Source organism: Marmota marmota, unplaced genomic scaffold (assembly GCF_001458135.2).
Source record: "Marmota marmota marmota unplaced genomic scaffold, marMar, whole genome shotgun sequence".
In the NCBI taxonomy this organism is placed as follows: domain Eukaryota; kingdom Metazoa; phylum Chordata; class Mammalia; order Rodentia; family Sciuridae; genus Marmota; species Marmota marmota.
In genome coordinates, this window is record NW_026000222.1 from 12,080,341 (window position 1) to 12,103,753 (window position 23,413).

General features: G+C 43.5%; 1 protein-coding gene across 2 annotated transcripts in view; it reads right to left on the bottom strand.

The window, feature by feature from the left end:
- The window catches only part of Hydin (HYDIN axonemal central pair apparatus protein), a 380,287-nt gene that overhangs the window by 2,568 nt on the left and 354,306 nt on the right, over window positions 1–23,413 (bottom strand). For both annotated transcript variants that reach the window (XM_048792466.1, XM_048792467.1), the window contains 10 exons: window positions 20,896–21,065; window positions 18,825–19,023; window positions 16,918–17,076; window positions 14,504–14,781; window positions 13,045–13,264; window positions 10,511–10,723; window positions 9,528–9,691; window positions 8,554–8,704; window positions 7,227–7,457; window positions 2,590–2,814 (listed from right to left, as the gene is read on the bottom strand). In XM_048792466.1, the coding sequence (XP_048648423.1) occupies window positions 2,590–2,814; window positions 7,227–7,457; window positions 8,554–8,704; window positions 9,528–9,691; window positions 10,511–10,723; window positions 13,045–13,264; window positions 14,504–14,781; window positions 16,918–17,076; window positions 18,825–19,023; window positions 20,896–21,065 (2,010 nt within the window). The remainder of the gene's footprint in view (window positions 1–2,589; window positions 2,815–7,226; window positions 7,458–8,553; window positions 8,705–9,527; window positions 9,692–10,510; window positions 10,724–13,044; window positions 13,265–14,503; window positions 14,782–16,917; window positions 17,077–18,824; window positions 19,024–20,895; window positions 21,066–23,413) is intronic.

The window sequence follows — 23,413 nt, forward strand, 5'->3', positions numbered from 1 at the left end:
AGGTCACACATGGGCAATATGTTATCAGTTCCTCACTAGCTTCACTGTAGATACCGTCTCTGATGTGTGGGTTATGATGATAACGGTTGCCTAGGTTACTTTCCAGGGACTTGAAGGCTGTTTTTGCTGAAAACACTGAGTTTTCACTTGGACCTGCAGGTATCTGATGGGTGACTGGAATAGGATGAAAAGGCTCGGCATCTGTGCAGCCTGAACTTTTGGGTCAGATTCTACTCAGCTCTGCATGTTGACACCTTGGTCGCCCGTGGGAGCTGTTATATATATATTTTTCCTACTGTACCACTGTGCTTTCAGCAGCTGCAGCGGTTCAAGCACCTAAAATCCTTCAGCACAGGGTGATGGTGCCAGCACCAAGAGTAACTGAGCAGGTCCCAGGACAAGTTGACCATGACCACTTGGTGGGCCAAGACTTGTGCAAGAAGAAACATCTTTTGGAACTTGCCCCTGGCCAGCAGAAAATTACTGGACTTTAGTCCACCCCCCAAATTAATAAAAGCTTACATTTCTCTTTGTTGGGAGAGCAGCCTGATTTCCCTCTCTCCATCACGGCTGTCTCCCTCCAGCTGCATCCCCAATGAAAGCCTTGCCTGTGTGTCTGTCTGTGCTCACTTGGCTCAATTCCATTCCTACCACTACTGATTCAGAAGTCTCCATCTCCGGTAACAGATGTGGCTGTTCCCCCATATCTGGTTTTTCTTTCCTTCCATGTACATGGAAGATGATACATTCTGGTTCCTTGTGAATGGGTGGGACTGCTTCTGGACTATTATCTGTGAGCGGAAGTGAAAGGTGTCACTTCCACTCTAGAGCATTTAATTGCTCTCCCAAATCCTGTCAGGGTCTTTCACCTCTCTGGTTCTGTAACTGGAAACATTTGAGAGTGTGGTTGTTTTTCAGTTAGGTCCCCAAAGCCCCTGTAGACACTCATGGGATGATAGTATAAGTCAATATAAGTAAGAAACTGTTCCTTTTTCTTCCTTTTTTTTTTGTGGTACTGTGGATTGAACTCAAGGCCTTGTGCATGCAAGGCAAGCACTCTATCAACTGAGCTATATCCTCAACCCAAATCTGTTCTTTTAAGCGACTGAAATCTCAGGGTTATTACAGCATAGCCTAGCTTTTCTTGACTGATACAATTGATCAAATACATGTTGACAATAGCCACAGAACCTCTGATTTTCACAAAAAGCCCATTTTTCCTAGTTCCTCTTGTTGGTAGGAGTGGTCCTGTAAAGGTTTGTTCAATTGAATATTAGTGGAAGTTATGTATGCAACTCCCCTTCTGTATCCTTGTTGCTGACTAGAATGTTGATGTCCTGGTAAGCTACATTGGCCCATATAGATCAAAGCAACTCTCTGCAGAATATGGAATATCAGCACAGAAGGAGTCTAGGTACCTGTTGTCATGGGACTGCCATTCTTCTGTCTCATACTATTAATGCCTGGACTGTTATTTATGCAAGGAAAAAGCGTCAATTTTGCTGTATTTGGAGTTTCAGTCTTTGGACCTATATTCCAATTGCTATAATAGCTAATATATGTGGAGTCCTTACTGAAGGGTAGGCACTAAGAAAATGGCTTTATATACATATTTGAAAGTACTTATAGCAGTCCTGTGAAGTTGGGGTTTGCTATGGTTTGAATGTCCCACCAAAACTCATGTTGAGATTTAATTCTCATTAAGAGATAGGAAGATTTGGGACCAGGTGGGACATGGGCCTTGAGGGCAGCTCTCACGGATGATTAGATCAATCATGGATCAACAGACTGTTAGAAAAGCCAGTTTGACTCTTTCCCTTAGACACACTTCTCTCACCATGGATGCCAACTCCAGACTGACTGCAGAGTACTCACCAGCAAGAGGCCCTCACCAGCCCCAGGCCCTTGACCTGGAGCACTCAGTCCCCAGAATCATGGGCTGAATAAACCTATATTTAGAAATTACTCAGTCTTGCTGGGCCTGGTGGCACATGCCTGTGATCCTAGCGACTCAGGAGGCTGACGCAGGAGGATCGCAAGTTCAACGCCAGCCTAAGCAACTTAGCAGGGCCCTAAGCAACCTACTGAGACTCTGCCTCAAAATAAAAAATAAAAAGGACTGGGGAGGTAGCTCAGTGGTAAAGCATCACCCCTGGACCCCTGGGTTTAATCTTAGTTCTAAAAAATAATTACCCAGAGCTATTCACTTGCAGCAATAAAAAAATGTACTAAGGGGGTGTCCTCTCAATTTATGACGTAGAGAGCTTAAGTAAATGATTTATACAATGAGCAAGTGGTGAAGTCAGGATTCAAATCCATGTCTGTTGGTCTACACCCTAGACTTCTGACCACCAAGTGATACTGTCTCCCTTTATTGACCCCTGAGCATGATACAGGAATCGACTACCCTGCCATAAGCCCAGCTTGTTAAGATAGAAAGTCTGTAAAGGAAGCGCCTAACCTGGTGCTATTTGTTTCTAAGCTGGGACTTTCCAGCCTAGATTCAGGCCTCCAAGGTGGGGGTTGCTATGATAGCACAGTACCATTATTTTTGAAACCAGACTTCTGGCAAGAGAAGGGTCTGCTCACCCTGCAGAAGTACTCTGTTTTCAGCCGGGTATAGTTGGTGAACTTCACGAACATGCTTTGATTGCTGCCAAGAACAGTCTGGAAATGGACAGGTTTTTCAGGAGGTGCTGGCACGGCCTTCAAATTGAGCTCATATTGATAATAGCCCAGATCATAGTGGTGCAAAGTTAGTCTTCCAATGGTTTCTCCAGCTTTCAGGGGCTGGAATTCGAATGAGAACGTGCCCTGGAAGAGAAGATGGAGGCTCTTGTCCTGCAGGAAGTCTGACCTACTCCCTGACACCCTGGGACCTGCCCAAGTCCTCACAGCAGGCTGGTGGCAGAAATGGTGCTTCACATGAAAATGTCCACACTGATCCTGAGTCCAGGGTAATACTGAGTCCATGCCAACCAGCAGAACTCTCATACCAAAGTTCAACAGGAGTAAGTTGAGAAAGAGCAATCGAATGCCAGAATTTGCGTAGCTCATTCGCCCTCCTCTGTACCCCTTTCTAGCTTTCTTTAGCCCTAGTATTTCTATATCTGAAATATCTTTGAGTCTAAAAAATAAGTGTTGGATCTTCTCTGCAGAAGGACATTTATGGAGACCATGGCACAAGCCAGAGTGTGAGGTCAGGTGGCTCCTTCTTTGTACAGTCAACTCAGAACAGCTCCCTGTGATCTGCCTTGACTGGCTTTCTCTTCCTTCATGGTTACCCATAGCAAAACAAAACAAGAAGCGAAGAGTATTGCTTGTAATAGCAAAACAGGGAGAATAATTCAAAGGCACCAGCAGTTAGGAGGTTGGTTAAATAACTTATAGTTTTCCCCACTTCAGTGGCATATCAGGTTGCCATAAAAAGGATGAAGTAGCGCTATAGGCATTGAAATGAAAGGTGCTGGTGATATTGTAAGTGGAACCAAGGAAGTTCCAAACATGCATACAAAGTTTAAATTCATTTTTGTGGAGAATAATATGTCTAGTGGGTATAGAAAAGAGGTTGTGTGGATATATACCCAATTGTCACTGGTGGTTATGTACGGGTGGGAGAAATGGGATTGTGCAAACTTTTACTATTTCCTATACATCTGTAGAACTGAAATTTTGTTTTATCATGAGTAGGTATTTTTTTTTAAAAAATGAGCTTTAAATGAAAAAAATAGGATAAAAGAGGATATTACTGAAGTTGTAGATGTTAAACAGAAAAGATCATGATATAAAAATTTATATGGTTTTTCAATAAAATTAGATGAGATAGACAAATGTACAAATATAACTTTAAAAAAAAGTCCCAAAGAAGACACAGAAAACCTCCATAGTCCTGTAACCATCAAAGAAATTGAATCAATAGTAAGAAATTCTTTTTCCTTAAAGAAATTTCAGGATCATAAAGTTTTCCTTGTAAGTTATACCAAAAAAATCAAGGATGAAAGAACCCTAGTAGTATTACACAAATTTTTCAGGAGAAAACACAAAGAAAAATACCCATGCAAACAAGTATAACACTGATACCAAAGTTCAGCAGGAACAAGAAGAAAAAAGAGAAACTGAACGATAGACTCTCTCCTAAACATAGATATAAAATGCCTGGTAAAATCTGAGTCTAACAGGATTAAAAAGGGCATACAATAGCATGAAGTTGGGTTTATTCCATGAACACAAAGGTGGTTTAACTTTAGAAAAACCAATCAATCAGATTAAAAGGAGAACAATCACATAGGCATCTTAATTGGTGCAGAAAAAGGATTTGATAAAACTCAATATCCATTCATGTATTAAAAAATCTAGAAAACTAGGAATGAAGGGGAAATTCTTAATCTGATATGGAGTATCTATAAAAAAAATCTAAAACAAATAACAATGACACTTTGAAAGTGTTGCTTTCAAGATCCGTAACAGAGGAAAGATACTCTCTATCACCATCCTGTTCAGCATTGTTCTGAACATCCTAGATAGTGCTACAAAGTGTGAAAAAGAAATTGAAGGGAAAGGTTTAGAAAGGAAGAAATAAAATTATAATTATTTTCAGATTATATTATTACATGTACAGAAAATTTAAAATATCTATGCTTGAAATCATTATTAATGAGTTAAATTTATAAGATGATTGGATTTTGAGTAGTATATACAAACTGTATTTCTATATGCTTGTGATAAATAGTGAAATTTGTAAAGATACAATTTATAATAACATTTAACAGGGGCTCCCTTGAAATTGGCCTTCACTATTCATTCTCCTTACCTCTCCCTAATTCTTTAGCTAAAGAGAAGCCTCACTTAGATATTAACTGCTAAATTTTTGTTTAGGTTCACAAGAATCCAGATGGCCTTTGTAACACCTTCCCTTAGTAACTAATAGCAGGAAGTGGGAATCCATTGTGATATTCTAGAAAATGACACATGTCCTTGCAGAGGAAGAACTCATCCAGGCTGCAGTCTCACTAGCTATTCACTAGCTACCCTAACTCTTCCCAGTAGCCTAAGAACTTTGAGTCCAGAAGATGAAGCTTTGAGGCTGTCCCCTCTTATCTTCTTCGGGATTGGCCTTGAATAAACCCGATTTCCTTCCTATCAACATCTGTCTTTGGAATATTGGTCCTCCGGTGATGGGTAGCCTGAATACTTAGCATTTGAGGTTTCAAATGTATGAAACATAAAAATAAGTCTAGTGAAAGATGAATAAGTTTCTACATAGCCAAGATACTTTTGAAGAGCAAAAATATAAGAGGTTAGCTAGATGTAGGAGCAATCCCAGCAACTTAGGAGGCTGAGGCAGGAGGACTGAGTTCAAAGCCAGCCTCATCAACTCAGTGAGGCCCTAAGCAACTTAGTGAGACCCCATGTCAAAATAATAATAATAAAAAAGGTCTGGGGATGTGGCTCAGTGGTTAAGAGCCCCCGAGTTCAATCCCTGGTACCAAAACCCAACCAACCAAACAAACAAATAAACAAGCAAAAGAGGTTATTAGGTCTTAATGTAAAGCTAGAGTGATTGTTTCCTTTATCAGATTCCAATCCTCACTACAAGTCTAAATATGTTAGGATACTGTGGTATTGGTACAAGGTCAGAAATTAGATCATTATTATATCACAGAAAAGCTAGAACAGACCTATACTTATATGAATTTGACATATTTCATAAATAATCCTGCAGAGCAGTGAGAAAAAGATGAACTTTTTTTAGTAATCTGAGATGATTTTTATTGATTCAGAATAGAAGAACTTGATTTCTTACACTATACATAAAAAACAATTCCAGGCTTTGGGTAAGATGATAGTAGCAGCTACAGCATGGTTTAAAAACTCCCTCGACCCTCATGAAACACAAAGACCACCTCAGCTAACAAGAAGAACCCATGATCAACATCTATAGCAAAACTAAGTGGAAAGGTAAGCCCTAAACGGCTGGTCAAGCTACTAATAGCCATGAGACTGGTATAGTAATTAGCCCTATATGAGAAGTAGTGGAGGAAGGGAAGAGAACATCAGTTCTGAGAGCCAGAGGATCCAGAAATCGCCCCTGAGTTGAAGAATCCCACGTGACCTGGAAAACTTGATGGGCGATCTGACAATAGTAGCCTAAGCTGTGGCGGGGGTTGGGGGTGGGGGGTGACTTTGGGCTCTGCTTTATTGTTATCGGCCCTTTAAATGTTCAAAGCAAAGTGATGAAGTGCCTTGCTAAGATGAAATCTGGTGCTGAGAGAAATCTGAGAGAGTAGAATCTACTTGATCATTTAAGAGACATTAAAGGCAAAGGAAAGGTAAAGCCCCGATAAAAATGGGAGAGCAGAGAAAACAAATCTGGCCTCTAGATTCTGCACGTGAAGGAAGAGCTCAAATTGGAGTGAAGGGATTTTGATGAATTCTGGGCAGTTTAAGAGTTCAGGGTGATACATTTACAAGAAGAATAAAAATGAAAGTTGGTCTCCCTGCTGGGTCATAATTCTAGGCCATGTCCTCCCAATCCCTGTTAAAGGTTCTTGGGCCTCCATCCTGCAGTGGTCTGTCTGTCTCTGTGTGTATGTATGTATATATATGTATGTATGTATCTATCTATCTGTCTATCTCCATCTATGTTGGGCTGGGAGTGCAGCTCAGTGGTAGAGCACTTGCCTAGCATGTGCAGAGCCATGGGTTCAAATGCTGGTATTACAAAAAAAAAAAAAAAGTGCGACTGTTGCTGTGTCATTACGTATCTTGCTTTTCAGCACAGATAGTCCATATTACTGAGCTCCTCTACCCCTCCTCCTTCTTTGCAGTGCTGGAGAGCAAACCCTTACACATCATGCTGGGCACTCTACCACTGAGTCACACTTCAGCTCTATACTACTTTTGTAATTCACTAAATAAATACCTAAAAAATATTTTAGGATAACCTGGACAAGGCAATGATAGAGGTGAGGGTCACAACAAATGATAGAGGTGAGGGTCACAACACAGAAGTCCATTTTACCTATCTAAACCAAAGCTAAGTAAGGACTTTGGCAGTAGAGGAAAGGAACTTGAGGTCAGGAAGGCAGGGACAATCAAGTCCCCTGCCTTCCTGAACACTGCTAGGGCTGGCCCACCCTCAGGGCATGCAGAACATGAACCCAGAACCCCTGTGGGCAGAAGCTTCTGTGACAGCCCTTGGGGGTCCCTGGCAGCCAGGACTGTACCTCAGAGTTGGCAGGCACGATAAACTGGGAGGGCAGGATGATGTCCGGCACCCTGCAGTCTGTGGAGAAGGTCACCGAGTAGGGCAAGGGGTTTTCCACCTTGATGGAGGCTGACGTACTCTGCCGGACCAAGCTAGTCATGTCGATGGTTTTGATGACGCCTGAAGGGATGACCTTGAAGCTCACTACGTAGTACAAGAACTCATTGGTGGACTCATTTCTGAAGATCACCTGCATTCACAGGGAGGAAGCAGGGCAGAGGGGGTTAGCCGAAGGTCCTAGAGAGAGGGGCTCCTGCTCATTGTTAGCCTGGCCTGGGCACAAGGGGCGCAGGGGGCACTGCCCTGCAGCCTGACTGGATCCTTGCCAGCCTACCTTTCTCTTAAAGCACTCTGGTCTTAACTAGCCTGAGCTTGCTTTAGAAGAGGCCAGAGCAGCTTGTCCAGTGCTGGCTGGAGAGCTCACACTTGTCACTGCACTGAGCTGTCCCCTTACTCCTGAGACTGACTTGTCAATATGCTGATATGATCACCATTTAAACTTCTTTCTCCAGGTGAATGAGAATGTTGACCTTGTGTGCTTATTGGTCATTCACATAGCTCCTTTTGTCAAATCATTTGCCCATTTTAATACATTGGGTTGTTTATCTTATTATCATTTGGAGACATTAGTTATTATATAATCTATATTTTATATATGTTCTCTTAAAATCCTTTTTAATCAATTTTTTTAAAAAAATAAATGTCAGCAAAATGCATTACAATTCTTATTACATGTATAAAGCATAATTTTTCATATCTCTGGTTGTATATAAAGTATGTTGACACCAATTTGTGTCTTCATGCGTATACTTTGGATGATGATGTCTATCATTTCACTTTAAAAATCCTTCTCTTGGTGATTCCAACACGTATCATAGCTTTGACTACTATATATAAATGGACAACTCCCAAATATTACCTTCTTCCCTGACCTCTCCCATGATCCATGCTTTTTCCTAGAAGCACATATCTCATTCTGAGACAATACATTCATGGTGCAATTTTATATAGTGTCTGTGTCCTCCCACTAGACAGTGCGTTCCATGAGAACAGAACTGTGCCTGTATTTGACCATTGCTGGGTTGCCGCACCTAGTACACTCCATGTTCAATAGACACTCATTAAACAAATGAACGAATTAGGCAAAATAGCTCATGTGTGAAAGGCCTCGCAAGGTCTTGGATTAGTGACTATGGGAGGACACCTGTTATTTCCTAATACCAGGATTGCCAACCTCAGGGTCAAGCCTCCAGGGTTTCAGGGTGGTGCCTTCAGTACACAGATACCTTTGCATTGTACAGCCCCTCCTTGTGGGAGAAGAAGTTGAGCTTGTAGTCCTTCTTGGAGCCAGAGAGTACGTCGATGTAATCAAGGCCCTTCATAGTGACACTGAGGTCTGGCTTCTCTGGCTTCAGCATTTCCACAATGACCCGGAATCTGGGGCAGAAGAGCACGGGAGGAGAGGAGAGAATGAGACTGCTTGTCCAAAGGAAAGAAGGGAAGGTGCTATGCCTGCTCTTGGTTTTATGGAGAGCATGTGGGTCTAGGGTTCCGGTCTTATTCTGTCACCAACAGTATCAGTAACCACCATTTATTGACTATCTATTATGTGTGCCAGATACTGAGTCATGTGTTACAGGCATTTACACCTTGTACTGTCTACAGAAGGGGCATGTCACTAACATCTCCACTTTACTAAAGCAGAAATAGAACTCAAAAGAAGCAAGACAACATGCTCAGGTAACATGACTAGTTATTGGCAAGTTGGGGGTTCAAACTTAGACCTGGGCATTTATGCCTATGCAAAGCAGGTGACCTCCAGCAAGTTACACCTCTTCTTCCAGTCTTTAGTTCTTCTCTGTAAAAGGGGACCACGCTGGGTGACTTGCGTGCCTCTAGGCCTTGCATTCCATTCTACTCCTACTGCAGGCCAAGATCCAAGGGACTTCATTCTCTGGCCGTGGCTTAGGTAATAACACAGAGCAGTCAAGAATAACAAAGGTGATTATCATGATGCGAGCAACAGCTAACATTGATGGGAATTTATTTTGTGCCAGGCATTATTCTAGGAGATTTATGAGAAATAGCACTGAACAGGAGAATCTCTCCAGAGGCTTAGAGTTCAGGGTGCCTGGCCACATCAGACTACTTTGTCTTTGATTCCTGGGGTCCCACCCATTCTCTACAGGCACTGAGCAGGGGAAGGACCAAGCTGGATGGTGGAAGTTGTCCCTCCATCTTCCCATCCTGACCCCCTTACCTCTGGGGCTTGTTCAGCCAGTTGGTGACTGGCAGGAGCTCAGTGTAGGGGGTCTTACATGGCACTTCACGGCTGATATTGGCTACAGCTTTGGGAACGTCAGAAGTCCCATGCAAAGCATACAGCCAGCCAGTCCCATCCGGGAGGGGAAAGAAGAGAGTGCCCTGAGGAGAAGCAGAAGTGGATCAGAATGGCACAGAGCGTCCTTTATTAAAGCTCTGTCAGGCATGGTGGGAACACAGGATTAATGGAGGCCTTGCAAATAAACATCACACTTGTGGAAAGCCGCTTGGCAATGTGCTCAAAGAATTACAAAAATGTTCATATGAATTTGAACCAGGAGTCCTACTCCAGGCACACGCATGCGCATACACACACACACACACACACACACACACCAGACACCTAAAATATTGATGAAAATATAGAGATAAATGTTCAACAAAAGGGAAATGCTAAATAAATTATGGGATTCTCATTCAATGAAATACTAGGCATCCATTAAAATGGTTATAACAAAACTGCATAGTTAAATAGAAAAAAATGCTTTAAGTGAAAATAAATGGAAAACAAGATCAGGTATGCTATGGTGACCTTATGGCTGCATCTGAATAAGTCCTGGTAGCAAAGACAGAAAAAAAATTTTCACTTTTTATAGTGTAGAAGATTGTGGTTACTCTCCTTTTCTTTTTCTGATTTTTATTACAATCATCACAATGCTGTTTGTGCAATCAAGCTAAATATTTATTGCTCAATGCTTGGTTTAGGACTTCATTTCAGAACTGAGCCCTTGGCTCTAAGAGCATCCCCTACAATGAAACAGGGACACAAAGAGAAGCCAAAGCTTGACAATCTGCATGACTCCCCACTGTTCCATCATGATCTGGAGACTCTCATCTCAGTCTCTGAGCTCCAAATCTGACTTCTAACATCTCGCCTTCCTTTGACTATGCCAGGGATCTGATGGGGGGACCTCAGCCTACCTGGTGCTTGCGATTCTCCACGTTCATGGTGCGGGGCCGGTAGGTGATCTCATAGGGCTTGTTCTGCTGATGGGCCTCCAGGGTGACGAACTCAGGCCCCTCCCAATGCTCGCCCTCAAAGATGGGGCGCAGATTCCAGGTCTGGTTGGTGCGGTTTGACAGCAGGATGGTCTGCGTGTGCTTGGAGCGTACCTGGCAGTTGAAATTCACCACCTGGAAGAAAGCAGGCACGTCACCTTCCATGGCACTTGCCCCTGGTCTGTGTGCAGGTGCCAGAGGAGCAGAATGAATGCAGGGAAGACTCATTTTAACAGCACTTCCCATCGTGAGTTCCAATGGGTAATTTTTTTCTTTCATTTTTTTTTCAACAAATATTTATCTTGTTGCACAAAGTGTGCCAGGCACTGTTTTTGGTTGTGGAGTTACAGCAATGAACAAAGTCACAAAAAAATCTCTGTCCTGGAAGAGATTACACTCTAGTGGGGAGAGACAGACACAGCATGTAGGTAGGGGAAGGACATGGGGGTGGGAGTTCGGGATAGAGGGCTGGGATGAAGCCAGGCAAGGGCATAGGGAATCCTGTGCCGGATTAAAGACCAACAAGGACAAAATCAGGGGAGACCTGAGGGAAAAGAGCCTCCATGCAGAAGAAACATTGATTGTAAAGGTCCTAAATTTGATAAATGACGAGGGAACCTTTCTAGTAAATGGGTGACGGGGAGATAATGGACAGGGAAGAAAGGCATGTAGGACCTGGGAATCCTGGAAGAGGCCTTTCCTTCTGTTGAAGTAGTATTTTATTTTGAAGCATGGTCTCAGTTGCCTAGGCTGGCTTTGAACTTGTAATCTTCCTACCTCAGCCCACCTAGTGGCTGGGATTACAGGAGTGAGCCAGCAAGCCCAGCTAGGATTTTCTGATGTATGGGATCTTTGGTGTAAGTGGAAGAAGGTTCAAGAATGACCCTCGTGTGTTTAGATCGAGCGACAAGAAGGATGGCGATGTTGACTGTGAGAGGAGCAGGTTGGGGGAGAGATTCAGGAACTCAGTTCTGTCCAAGTTACATTTGGGAAGAATATCAGTCAAGCAGGAAGTGGAATTTACAAACTGAGTGAAAGGGAAAAAAGTCCAGGTGGGGGATATAGATCTGGGAGTTTTCCATGTGGCAATGCTATTTTAAGACCAAGAAACTGGATGAGATCAAAGAGGAAGGAATATCTTTAGAAGAAAGAAGGAATCTGAGGACCTTGATTCCTGATGGACACACTCCAAGGTTAGGAAGAATCAGAGAAAATGTGACGCAGCAGCCAGTAAGGTGGGAAGAAACCAGGAGGGGGCGGTGTCCTGGACTTAAGGGAAGGGGTGTTTGAAGGATGAGGGACTGGTTTATGGTGTCACGTGCTATCACAGGTCAAGTAAGACAATGGGTAAGAAGCAGCCATTGAGTTTATCAACAAGGTCAGTGTGGTACAGGCATAAAGTTGGCCAAATAGATCAATGGACAAGTATAGAGCTCAGCAACAGACCTACACACACCTGGTCAACTGATTTTTGTTAAAGGTGTCAAGGCAATTCAGTGGAGAAAGGAAAATATTCTCAACAAATGGTGGTGGAATAATTGGATATTTGCATACAAAAAATGAATTTGATCCATATCTTGCACTAGGTACAAAAATTAACTCCAAACAGATTGAAGACCTAAATGTAAGACTTGTGCCCGGAATATATAAAGAGCTCTCAAAACTTTGAGAACCACGACCTAATTAAAAATAGAAGATTTGAAGACACTTCAACAAAGAAGGTACATGGATGGTGAGTACCTGAAAAGATGTTCCACATCCTCGGTCATTAGGGAAATGAAAATCAAAGCCTTAATGAGATACTACTACATACATACCTAGTAGAGTGGCCAAAACTTTAAAAACTGAGCATATCAAATGTTGACAAGGACATTGAGCAAGTGGCCATGTCAGACATTGCTAGTGGGAACATAACAGGTCACAAGAGGAAAACTGGAACAGAAAAAGGATATGAAAGGGAAACCAATTTGACAGCTTCTTAGAAGGTGAATAGGGACTGAGCCATTCCACAGCTAGGTGTTTACCCAAGAGAAAAAAAAAAAAAGAATTGGTTCTTGCTGAGACTTGTTTATAGCATTCTGTACGATTCCATCCATATAACATTCTTGAAATAACAAAATTTCAGGGAGGGAGGTCATGTCATTTTTACTGTAAGCAATATTGTCAGAAATAGAGTTGAAAGCACTTGGGTTCACCGAAGGCCATTGTTTAAACCACAGAGAAGGTGTTATAATAGAATTTGATCCAGAAGGGGCATGCTTCCTTGAGAATGTAAGTCTTGAGTCTAGAGCTGAGGGGTGAACAGGAGTTAACTAGATGGAAGGGAAGAAAAGAATATCCTAGTAGAGGGCATGGCTTGATCAAAGTCCCTCTGGTGGTGAGGGAACAGGTCTGAAGGGTTGACATGGGTGCTGAGGACTGAGTTCCCTCGTGGGGCTCACTTCTACCCCACTCACCTCTTTTACTGCAGGTGGTCCTACGCAGACTCCAGACAGGGTGAGGCATAGAGGATTACCTCCCTGGATGAAGCAAGGCACGTTTTTACAGAGACTCTCCTTTCCCACCTCTGTGGGACAGTAGGTCACTTTGAAAGAGACTTCCATGCCTGAGGTGATATAGCCTTCTTCTGGGGTGATGTTGAAATGAGGCTCAGTTTTTTTGGTATCCCATTTAAACCTTTGAAGCAAAAGAAGACAAGGAAGACAGTTTGCTAGTACTCCAAGGGTATTCTCAGTGCCCCTGAGACTATGGACTTTTCCTGGGCTTTTGGTGGCTGGGTTTCCTTCTCTTGTCTGTTCCTTGGGACCTAGGAGGCGAAAGATCTGCTAGACAGAGCAGAGGCAGTTGTGGGACACAGGACAAGGTCATGCCCTGGGTAAGGTGATGGGCTCCTTCTGAGCTGAGCCAGGGTGGAAAGTGGCCACATCTAATCCTAGTACCCACACGTGACACATTAGGAGTCAAATGCATGATTGTGTGTACACAGGTGTTTCCAAGGTCACAGAGCTGGCAAGTGGCTAGGTGAGGACTGAAGCCCTCCCAAGGCTACAGTCTTTGCCATTCCCTGCACTGCCTCTCAGTTTAGAGCCATCAGGGGGTGACCATCTCTTCATATGAGAGTCAGGCCTGTTCTTGGTGGCACTGGGGTTCTGATGGCCCTGTGTGGTCGGGTGCTTGGTCCAGGCAGGAGCCAGGATGGATGGTGCAGATTAGTGCCTCCAGTGCCAGGACTGAGTCTTTCTGTGATGAGTGCCCATGTGGTGTGTGGCATGAAGTGTGGCAGGAAGTGTGGTGGGAAGTGTGGCGGGAAGTGTGGCATGAAGCTTGTACTGCTACATCAGAATGGCAAGAGACAAGAGGAAACAGCGTGGAAAGAAAAGCTGTCAGAGATACACTTGGATTCCCCTCCTGGCTGTGTGATCGAGGGCAAGTCACTAACCATTTTAGGCTTCACTTCATCTGTGAAATGGAGACACTGTAGTAACCTATCTTTGAGGATCCTGGGATAATTAAACGGGAGATTATATGCAAGAATGCTCAGCATTCAGCCTTGCACCTGGACTTGATAAATTTTTGCTACATGCGTTATTTTACTTGATTTCTTTGTCCCTCAGTTTCCTCATCTGTGAAACAGATTAGTTGTGGGATTGGTCTCCTAGGCTTGTTGGGATTAAATGAGATGAGCCAGGTAAAAGGGCATTTAACAAGACAGAGCAGATGTTCTCTATCACATCGATTTCAGTATTCATGGCGGTAGCAGCCACTCTGGTGAGGCCACTGCTGTCACATCCTGAGGTGAGAGTATATGTACAGAAGGGAGAGGACAGAAATGAGAAGTCGCTGTCCTTGCAAGACAATGGCAATCCAGGCAAGAGCTGTCTGCTGCAGCCCCGGGTGGGGGGCGCTGTTCCCTACCTTGCACCCACATCACCCGAGTTCAACATGAGGATGCGGCGGGTGGCTTGAGTCTGATACACAACTGGTCCAAAGGCAACATGTTCCTGGTCCAGGGAGATCTCCAGGGCCTGGCAGCACCCGTTGATGAGGAAGAGGGGGCGCAGGAGTCCCATGCATTCCATGAACACTTCTTCGGAGAAGGCAGGGACACGCTTCTTTGGGGCAAAGGTGACTTCCACTTTACAGACTTCTTTGGGCTTCAGAGTGATGTTCTGGAAGGGCTTCAAGGTGATGACCTGGACAAAGCGACACTTGGACTCAGTAGCTGAAGGTGTCAGGGAAGCTCCTGAGGCCTCCATTTCCTGAGGTCCCAGCCCAGGCGTCAAATGTCACATCTGCTCTTACCAGCAGTGTAATCCGGTAAATGACTTAAACCTTCTGTGACATGCGCTCTGGTGAAGGTTAAGATCATGTATATAAAATGTGTGGTACATAATAGGCATCCAATGAACGCCAGTTCCCTTTCCTGCTCCCTTTCCAACTTATCTTGGGCATTTCATTCTTTCTTCTCCATGGGGAGGAGGAAAAGAACAAATAGTACTGGGAAAGAGGAAATAGTACTCTGATGTTTCCTGATGTTCCCTGGGATTATTATTATTATTATTGGTACTGGGGATTGAACCCAGGGGTGCTTTACCACTGAGCTACATCCTTAGTCCTTTTAATTGTTTTTTTTTTTTTTAGCCAAGGTCTTGCTAAGTTGCTCCAGCTGGACTTGAACTTGTGATCTTTCTGTCTCAGTCTCCCAAGATGCTGGAATTATAGGCATGTACCACTATGCCTTGTACTCTCTGGGATTATTAAGACGCACATTCTGCCCAGGTCAACAAAATCAGTATCCCTGGGAGGGCTTGAAACCTGCATTTCCAAAAGTGCCCTCCGGGTACCTCCTGTATTCTAAAGTTCAAGAGCCACTGCACAAGTTTGGATGACTTTCCCTTCAGTCCTAGTAAAAAGCAAATCCAAACCAGCCTTAAGGAAGTCAATTCCCTTTGGATACTTAAGCTCTCTTTGGTACAGGGTATTGGGCACTCACCCACAAAGGGACTGTGGCCACAGGGAGTGAGGTGAAAGATGGAGAAGCTACAACCAGAAAGTAATCCTAGAGATTTCTCAAAAAAAAAAAATGGTGTTGGGAGCTAGGCTCAGGGTGATGGAGCCAGCACAGGTCATCTGACAGCTTTGGTCTGACCACCTATGAGGCAGAATTGGGATGGCCAAACTGTTAGGGGCCCCAACCCACTGGGACTTTAATTTGGAGTAGTGTAGTAGTGGGCAAAGGGGATCAGCCCGCTGCGTCTCTTCCTCTGACTGGCCTCTCACAGCTCATTTTTCTGTGTCCTGAAATCCCTGGGTAGTCTGTGGCACTTGTTCTACACTGATTCACATCTGTTTTATTGTGAAGGAAGGCCCCTTTGGAGCATATATACCTTAGCCCTCCTATGGCCACCCCTCCTCAATCCGTCTGTCTGGGAGACACCTGTTCATTCTATAAAAATAACTTCAGACTCCTGAACTCTGAGGCCTTCCGTAGTCCCCTGAACCCTTCTCTGAGTAACCCTGTTCCCAACTCCCACTTTGCTTCTGCAGTTTCCATGATGTCCTGGTATTGTCTATGTGTCTGTGACCCCCGAAGACTGTGAATTTCACCAGACTGAGGTCTTTCATAGTCAACTTTATGTTCCCCACACCTAGCATGTATTCACTGAGCAAATGGAAGAATGAATTGAATGAAGGAATGAATGTAGTCCATCCTTAGAATGAAAAACATGTGGCCTCTTTTTGAAGGGCCATCCAAATACTGGTGATGGTAACCTGGGTAGCAGGCATCCTGGACTGGAAGCTCCTCTATCCAGGGACCTTGTGGGCATGGATTTAATTACAAGCATGCCCTTCTCCCACCACTGAGGAGAGCTGGACAGCCTTTCAGGGAGCAGATCGGCAATGCTTATTCAAACACACTTTTCCTTTTCGCCCAACAAGCCCATTTCTAGGAACTTGTTGTAAGCAGAAAATCACGACTGCACGCAAAGTCCTAGGTACGTAGGTATTTCAATGTTTATAATATAAAAAAGCTGAAACACCTCTAATGAACAGAAAGAGAGAATTGGTTCATCTACCTAGTAGAGGCACAAATGAACAAATGACACTGAATGACATGGAAAATGATATGAAAATGTAAAATGAGAGTAATAATATTAGGGTGCTAACCCCACACTGTTTTGGGGACATGATCAGAGATAGCACGTGGAAAACTCTTTGAATGGTCTGGCACATTCTAGGTGCACAAGAAATGTGAGCTGTTGGTGCTGTAGGTCGTTCTGATCATCAGGAAGCATGGAGAGGTCCCTGGAAGTCCCCTGAGCACCTACCTTGGGTTCCTGGAGTTCTGGAACAGAGAACAGGACTGACTGGTTAAATGTGAGCTGGGCAAGGCTGTTGTTCTTGATGGAAACCATTTTCGTCACAACATTTCCTGGTGAGACAGCTCCTAACTTCACAATCCTGTTGGCTGGATCTAGGACTGAAATCTGCAGAAGAAATGAGCAAGAGGATAGGAATAAGGGCTCATTAGTTAATGGGAAAAATATGTATTATGATACACCTATCCTGGCGAGGCCAAGGGTGGCTCTCTCTCTTTTAGTGCTCTAACTTCTTCATATGGGTGAGGCATTCATTCACTTCCTCAACATTGATGAGCATAAAATGCCCACTAAACTCTTCACAAAATTACATAATGTAAACTGGGTTCAGAGAGATGAAGGAAAAAGCACAATGCAGGGAGCTGACACTAGACTGGGGCTGAGGGAGGCCTTCCTGCAGTGGGCACTGGGTGCTAAAGCAGGGCAGGGCCTAATCGGCATGGCATGGGCTGGGGAGCATGCAGCGGGAGAAGATGGGCTGTGTATGGCCCTGGGCCTGAGAAGGTGGCTACTGAGGCCTGTGGAGCTAGCAGACTAGAGCAGGCTGGAGAAGCGGTCAGGTCTTGCAAGGTCTTGTAGGCTATTGTAGGTGGTGAGAGGGAGGGTGGTCTCTATGCTGGGAGAAATGGGAAGACAGAGAAGCATGTGGTGACCCGACCCAGTGTGTTTGTGAGAGTGCTCTGACTTGCTCCTCGGGGGAGAATGGACTAAGAAGGGAAGAGAGAAAGCCCAAGGAGGAGAGGGGATGGCGGTTTGGCTAGAGTTGGAGAAAAGCCGACACAAGGCATTGATCAAAATGTTGATCTGGATCAGGCCGAGCCTTGCCCTCCAGGAGGACTTGAACCAAAATAAGTAGCAACCACTGACTACTCTCCTTTGATCAGTTACTAAACTGTACTCCTCCCTCCAACTATCTGTATCTTTCAGTCCACATGTTCCATTGCGCCTGAAAAGGACCCCCCTGACTGGCCAGTGAGAACCTAGAGGCCTGAGAACATGTTTAAGTTACCAGCATCCCATGGATGCAGGATGAGCCAATGGAAGGACAAGTGAATGAAGGAGCCGGGACATGGGGACAGGCCCTGTCTCTGTCCTGGGTCTAGACACACCAGATGACCATGTGCTGCTTCTCCTATGGCTTCAGGGCAAAGCTACCTGGAACATATCCTCTCCTAATTCTCTGTGTTTGATGATATGTATCATGAATTCTTAAGACTCTTGGAAGGTTTCAATCTTCCCAGACCTTCTGTGACATACAAACATCCCACCAGACAAGCACCTTAAACTTTACCAAGACGCTGAGGAGAAATGAATGGGCAGCAGGACAGATCATTTCCTTTCTATCTGGGGTGCCTGGGTAGAAGAAATCCTTGACCAAATGTAATCCTGGGACCCATGGTTGGCTGGAGAATTTTAATCAATGGGGGTGTTAAAGAAAGATGTTCCATAGCTGAAATCTATGTTTGCATATGTCACCTAAAAATGTTGTCTATTAAGCCTAAAAGAAAACACACCCCAAGGCGGGAGAAAGATATGCTTGGGAAGGTGCATCTGATAATCTCTAAGAAAACAAAGAAAGTTTCTCTAGTGCCTGTGATTACCAGAATCCTTTGCACAGTGAAGTTTGGAATTGAGTAGGAGCTACCATTCTCTTGAGTCTGATTTGATGATTTCCCTCTTTGTGTGATTAGAGACATTGTTTCAGTGGGAGAGGTGGACCTCTGAGAGAGCAACCCGGGGGGGTGGGGGCAAGATGTGGAAGGGGAGGAGAGCTGTGTGGGCTCCGGTGGGCAAAGGAGGCTGTGGGGGGTGGGAAGGAGGGGTTGAGCCCAAGGACCTCCCTCAACATCTCTCACCTTCATTTCAGTGCCTTTCCCTTTGATTTCCACAATTTGCTGGGAGAGTCCATTGATCTCGAAGGGGATGAGTTCTTGATAGCTGATAGTTTCTCGAGGATAAAAGATAATTGGAATCTCCAGAGAATTTCCTGGCTTCACCACATCCACACGGAAGTTCACCTCCAGGTGTGGGGTGTTGGTGTACAAACAGTCTATGCTGGGGAAATCCAAGAGGAAGGAGTGCAAACTCTGAGAATGCTGACCTAGAGGGATTGGCATGTTTCTGACTCTCTGGGTTAGATGCTGATAGGTTTTCTGCCCTGCTGTCCTAGAGTCAGAGAAGTCATTAAAGAACTGGAAGTGACCACACCAATGACCAGCCCACACTCTGGATGTGGCATTCTGTGATACTAGCAGAACCAGGCCTCTAACTCAGAGGCTCACAACCCCTTTCCCAGCGCTCTTTAACTCTACTGAGCCCCTGCTTGGTGATGATGCATCTCAAGACTGGACAGGAATATACAGTTCTAGAGTCAGATAGGAGTTTGGATCTGGCTCTAGCTAGCCACGTGACCTAGGAAAAGGTACTTAGATTTCTAGATTTCGTGGATCTAAGTTACTTGGATATCTGTTTCCTTATCTGTACAATGGGAGAGGTGATAGCTATTTCATAGGACTGTCATGAGGATTAAATGAGATGATGTGGCTAAAGCAGTCTACTAATATATGCCATAAAGATGAGATATTATTATTATGGCTCATTGCTCAACTTGAAGGGATCCTGAGAGATCATATCTGCCATTTCACCTGTGGTTATGAAGGCACCTAGACCTCTCCATTGTAGCACCCTTCATCTTCCTGACTGGCATTTAGAGAAGGGTCTAGTGAGGCCAATGTGTAGAGCTCGATGCTTTAAACAAAGGAAGAGTGAGATTACATGAAATCATTTTAGAAGCATATAAGTAGTAAGTTTAAAAATTGATATTTAAGTAAACCCTATTAAATTTAAATTTAACCCTAATGGAAACTCCTATAATTTAATATTTTGGGTATTAAAATAATAGCAGCAGCAGCAACAGCTATGGCAGCAGCAACTAATAATAATTGAATACTTTCTATATTTTGGGCACTGTTCTAAGTACTGTCTCAAGAAGGATTAATTTAGTCTTCCTAGTACTCTTATATGGTCAGTACTGATTACCCCATTTCAGGCAAGAAGACAGAGACACAAAGAGTTAAAAAATTTGGCCTTGGGATGGTGGTACAGCTCAGTGATAAAGTACTTGCTGAGCATGTGCAAGGTCCTGGGATCAATTCCAGAACCATAAAAAGAAAAAAAAAATGTGGTCAAAGTCACACAGCTAAGGAAGAGCTGAAACTTGAACTTATATCTGTGCTATTCAATTTGGTAGCCTCTAGACACATATGACTACTGAAATTAAAATTCATTAAAATTCAATTAAATAACATTCAGTTTTATTTAATTTATAAATGTTACACTAGCCACATTTCAAGTGCTTTAGAGCCACATCTAGCTCTAGGTCACACTGGATGGTGCAGATAAGCAGTATCTTCCTCGTTGTGTAAAGTTCTCTACAGTACTGATATAGAGGGCTCTGAGTGAACACAGGTCTCTGGGCCTGATGAGATTCTGTTTAGGTCTGAAATGGGGCCTAGAAATCTTCACCAGAATGTTCCACTGGGATGGTGCAGAGGCTAAATTTGAATCAGAAAGACTTAGGCTGAGTACATATCTGCTCTTTTCTGCAGATAAATTCACCATTTAACTCTCTAAACTTTATTCCACATCTATTACATGAAGAAAATAAACAGATGTCACCAACTTCCCATTGGGTCTTTGGCATTGACCTCTGCACAGGAAGAGGGTTTTAAGCAGAGTGGCTCACAGCTACCCAGGGATCCCCACTAGTGGTGAGGATAGGGACCCAGGATTCACGTCTACCTGAAAGGGTTTGACTTTTCCCATAATGCTTCCTTTTTGGTCTTGGCAGGACTAGATCTATATGGAGTCTGTAGGACCCAAAAGGAGCTTAGGAACCATTTGGATGCTCTGAGAAGCCTTACTTACCTCATGGATGTTTCTTCCCTGTTGGTGACAACCAGGATTTGTTTGTATGGGGGCATCCCAGCTTGGTAGATGAAGCAAGTCCCAAAGTTGTAGCTGGTAAAGGAGAAATGGATGGCTGGACTCACAGCACAGCCTGAGATGCTACATATAAATGTCGGGCCATGGATGATCTGTGGAGAGGGAATGAGAGGGGGACCATGGTTAGGAGAAACAGGAAGAGAGGGTACTTATATCCTCAAGGTAAGGAGGAAAGTAGTTGGTGTTTTGAAGCAATACGGGTCTCAGGGCTCCAACTGCAGAGATTCTGACTCAGTAAGTTAGAGTTGTATTTACAAAAGCTCCACTGTAACCAGACACTACGCTGACTCTTGCTTTGCTCCCACAGCAATGATTCAGCTTGAAGGTGGAGGGGTGTGGCAGACACTGGTGGTCACCACCCAGCATGGTGGCTGCCACTCTCCCCATGGCTTCTTTTCTAGTGGGACTGACTGGCTGCGAATGTGGGTAGATGGATAATTGATTTCCCATTCTCTTGTGCCGCTCATCATGGGGATGTGAACAAAAGAGGACAGGAGGGTCTCCCATCTTGACCAGAGGCAGAGTCTTGCTTGGGAATGTTCTTGGTCTTCACACTCTTCCCCTCTGGAATGCAGACACAGGTCTTAGGTAGAAAGGTCATTGGTGACAAGGAGATGACAAGAATGAGGTCAAAGGCCAACATGTCCAAGTCCTTGAGAACGCAACCATAAGGTAATATGTGACTCCTTGGTACATGAACTTAGTTTGTTCTTCACAAACTCTACAGTACAAAATTTCATAAATTGATAATTGATTTAAAATGAAATATCCACTATTCATTCTGTATATCATTAGAATACATATTACTAAAATAAATACTAGAAGAAACATTCTAAACATCATTAGAGTAAGTCAACACTCCTTGGTACAACTTTATCAATTTTAGAACATTTTCTTATTCTAGATTTTGAATGTCAATACTTTGTGGTTGATTCTCTGATAAGTGTTTAGACTTATTACCTTAGATTATCAACTTCTCTATTAATTAGGGTAGGAAGATCTTATGATACATGAGCTTTCTTTTTGCTGTAAGAAATGAAAGTTCTGGAAAAGACACTTCTCAGAAGTGTCTTCTGAACCACAGCCTGGCATTTCTCATGCATGATGTCTGCAGCTCTACCACTGGGTTCCAGGCCAGGAGAACAGCCGAGCACCTAGTGGCCAGAGGCTCCACTTTGAATTTCATGGCTTGGATGATTGTCTTCAAAAACCCTTGTGCTTTTCACCACTATATGACCCAGCTATTCCACTCCTTGGTATATAACCAAAAGATTTAAAATTGGCATATTACAGTGATGCACCCACATCAATGTTTATAGCAATACAATTCACAATAGTCAAACTATGGAGCCAACCTAGATGCACTTTGACAGATGAATAGATAAAGAAAATGTGATATATATATATATATATATATATATATATATATATATATATATATGCAACGAAGTATTACTCAGCCATAAAGAGTGACATGATGGCATTTGTCAGTAAATGGATGGAACTGAAGACTATCATGTTAAGTGAAATAAATCAGTCTCAAAAAGTCAAAGGTTAGGGTTGGGGATATAGCTCTGTTGGTAGAGTGCTTGCCTTGCATGCACAAGGCCCTAGTTTAATCCCCAACACCACAAAGGTTAAATACTTTCTCTGATATACAGAAGCTAATCCAAAATAAGGGGGTGGGAAAGAGAATAATAAAAAAGGGAGAGAGAAAGGGAAAAAAGGAGAGAAGGAATTTCATCAAGATAGAGGAAAGATCTGTAGAGTAGATAAAGGGGATTGAGGAGGAGGAAGAAGGGATTGGGAAAGGGGAAGAATCGTGGAATGAGTCTGACCAAACTTTTTACGTGAAGGCGTGGATGAGGCACAGTGGGTCCCAGCATTGGGTGTGTCTGCAGATGCAAATTTAAGAAAAAAAGTAAACTGTAAATGGATTGAAGAGGGATTGGTGGAGTGGGGACAGGGGGACTCCCATTGGAACACTTGATGGTGTCCCATTGATTTCTGTGGTTCCATTCATTTTTCTCCACTTTTTTCTTTCTATTCTTCATACTGGGTAATCTCAATTGCTCTATCTTCAAGTTTGCTGATTCTTTCACCACAACAAATCTTCTGTTGAGCCCCTCTTGTAAATTTTTGATTTTAGCAACTATACATCTCAACTCTGGACTTTATATTCTTATAATTTTTATTCCTTTATTGAAATTCTCTATTTGGTGAGACACTGTTCTCCTATTTGAGTTATTTAGACATTTTCCTCTAGTCCTTTGAACATTTTTTTGAGGGGTGGCACTGGGGATTGAACTCAGGGGCACTTGACCACTGAGCCACATCCCCAACCCTATTTTGTATTTTATTTAAAGACAGGGTCTCATGGAATTGCTTAGTGCCTCGCTTTTGCTGAGGCTGGCTTTGAACTCTCAATCCTTCAGCCTCA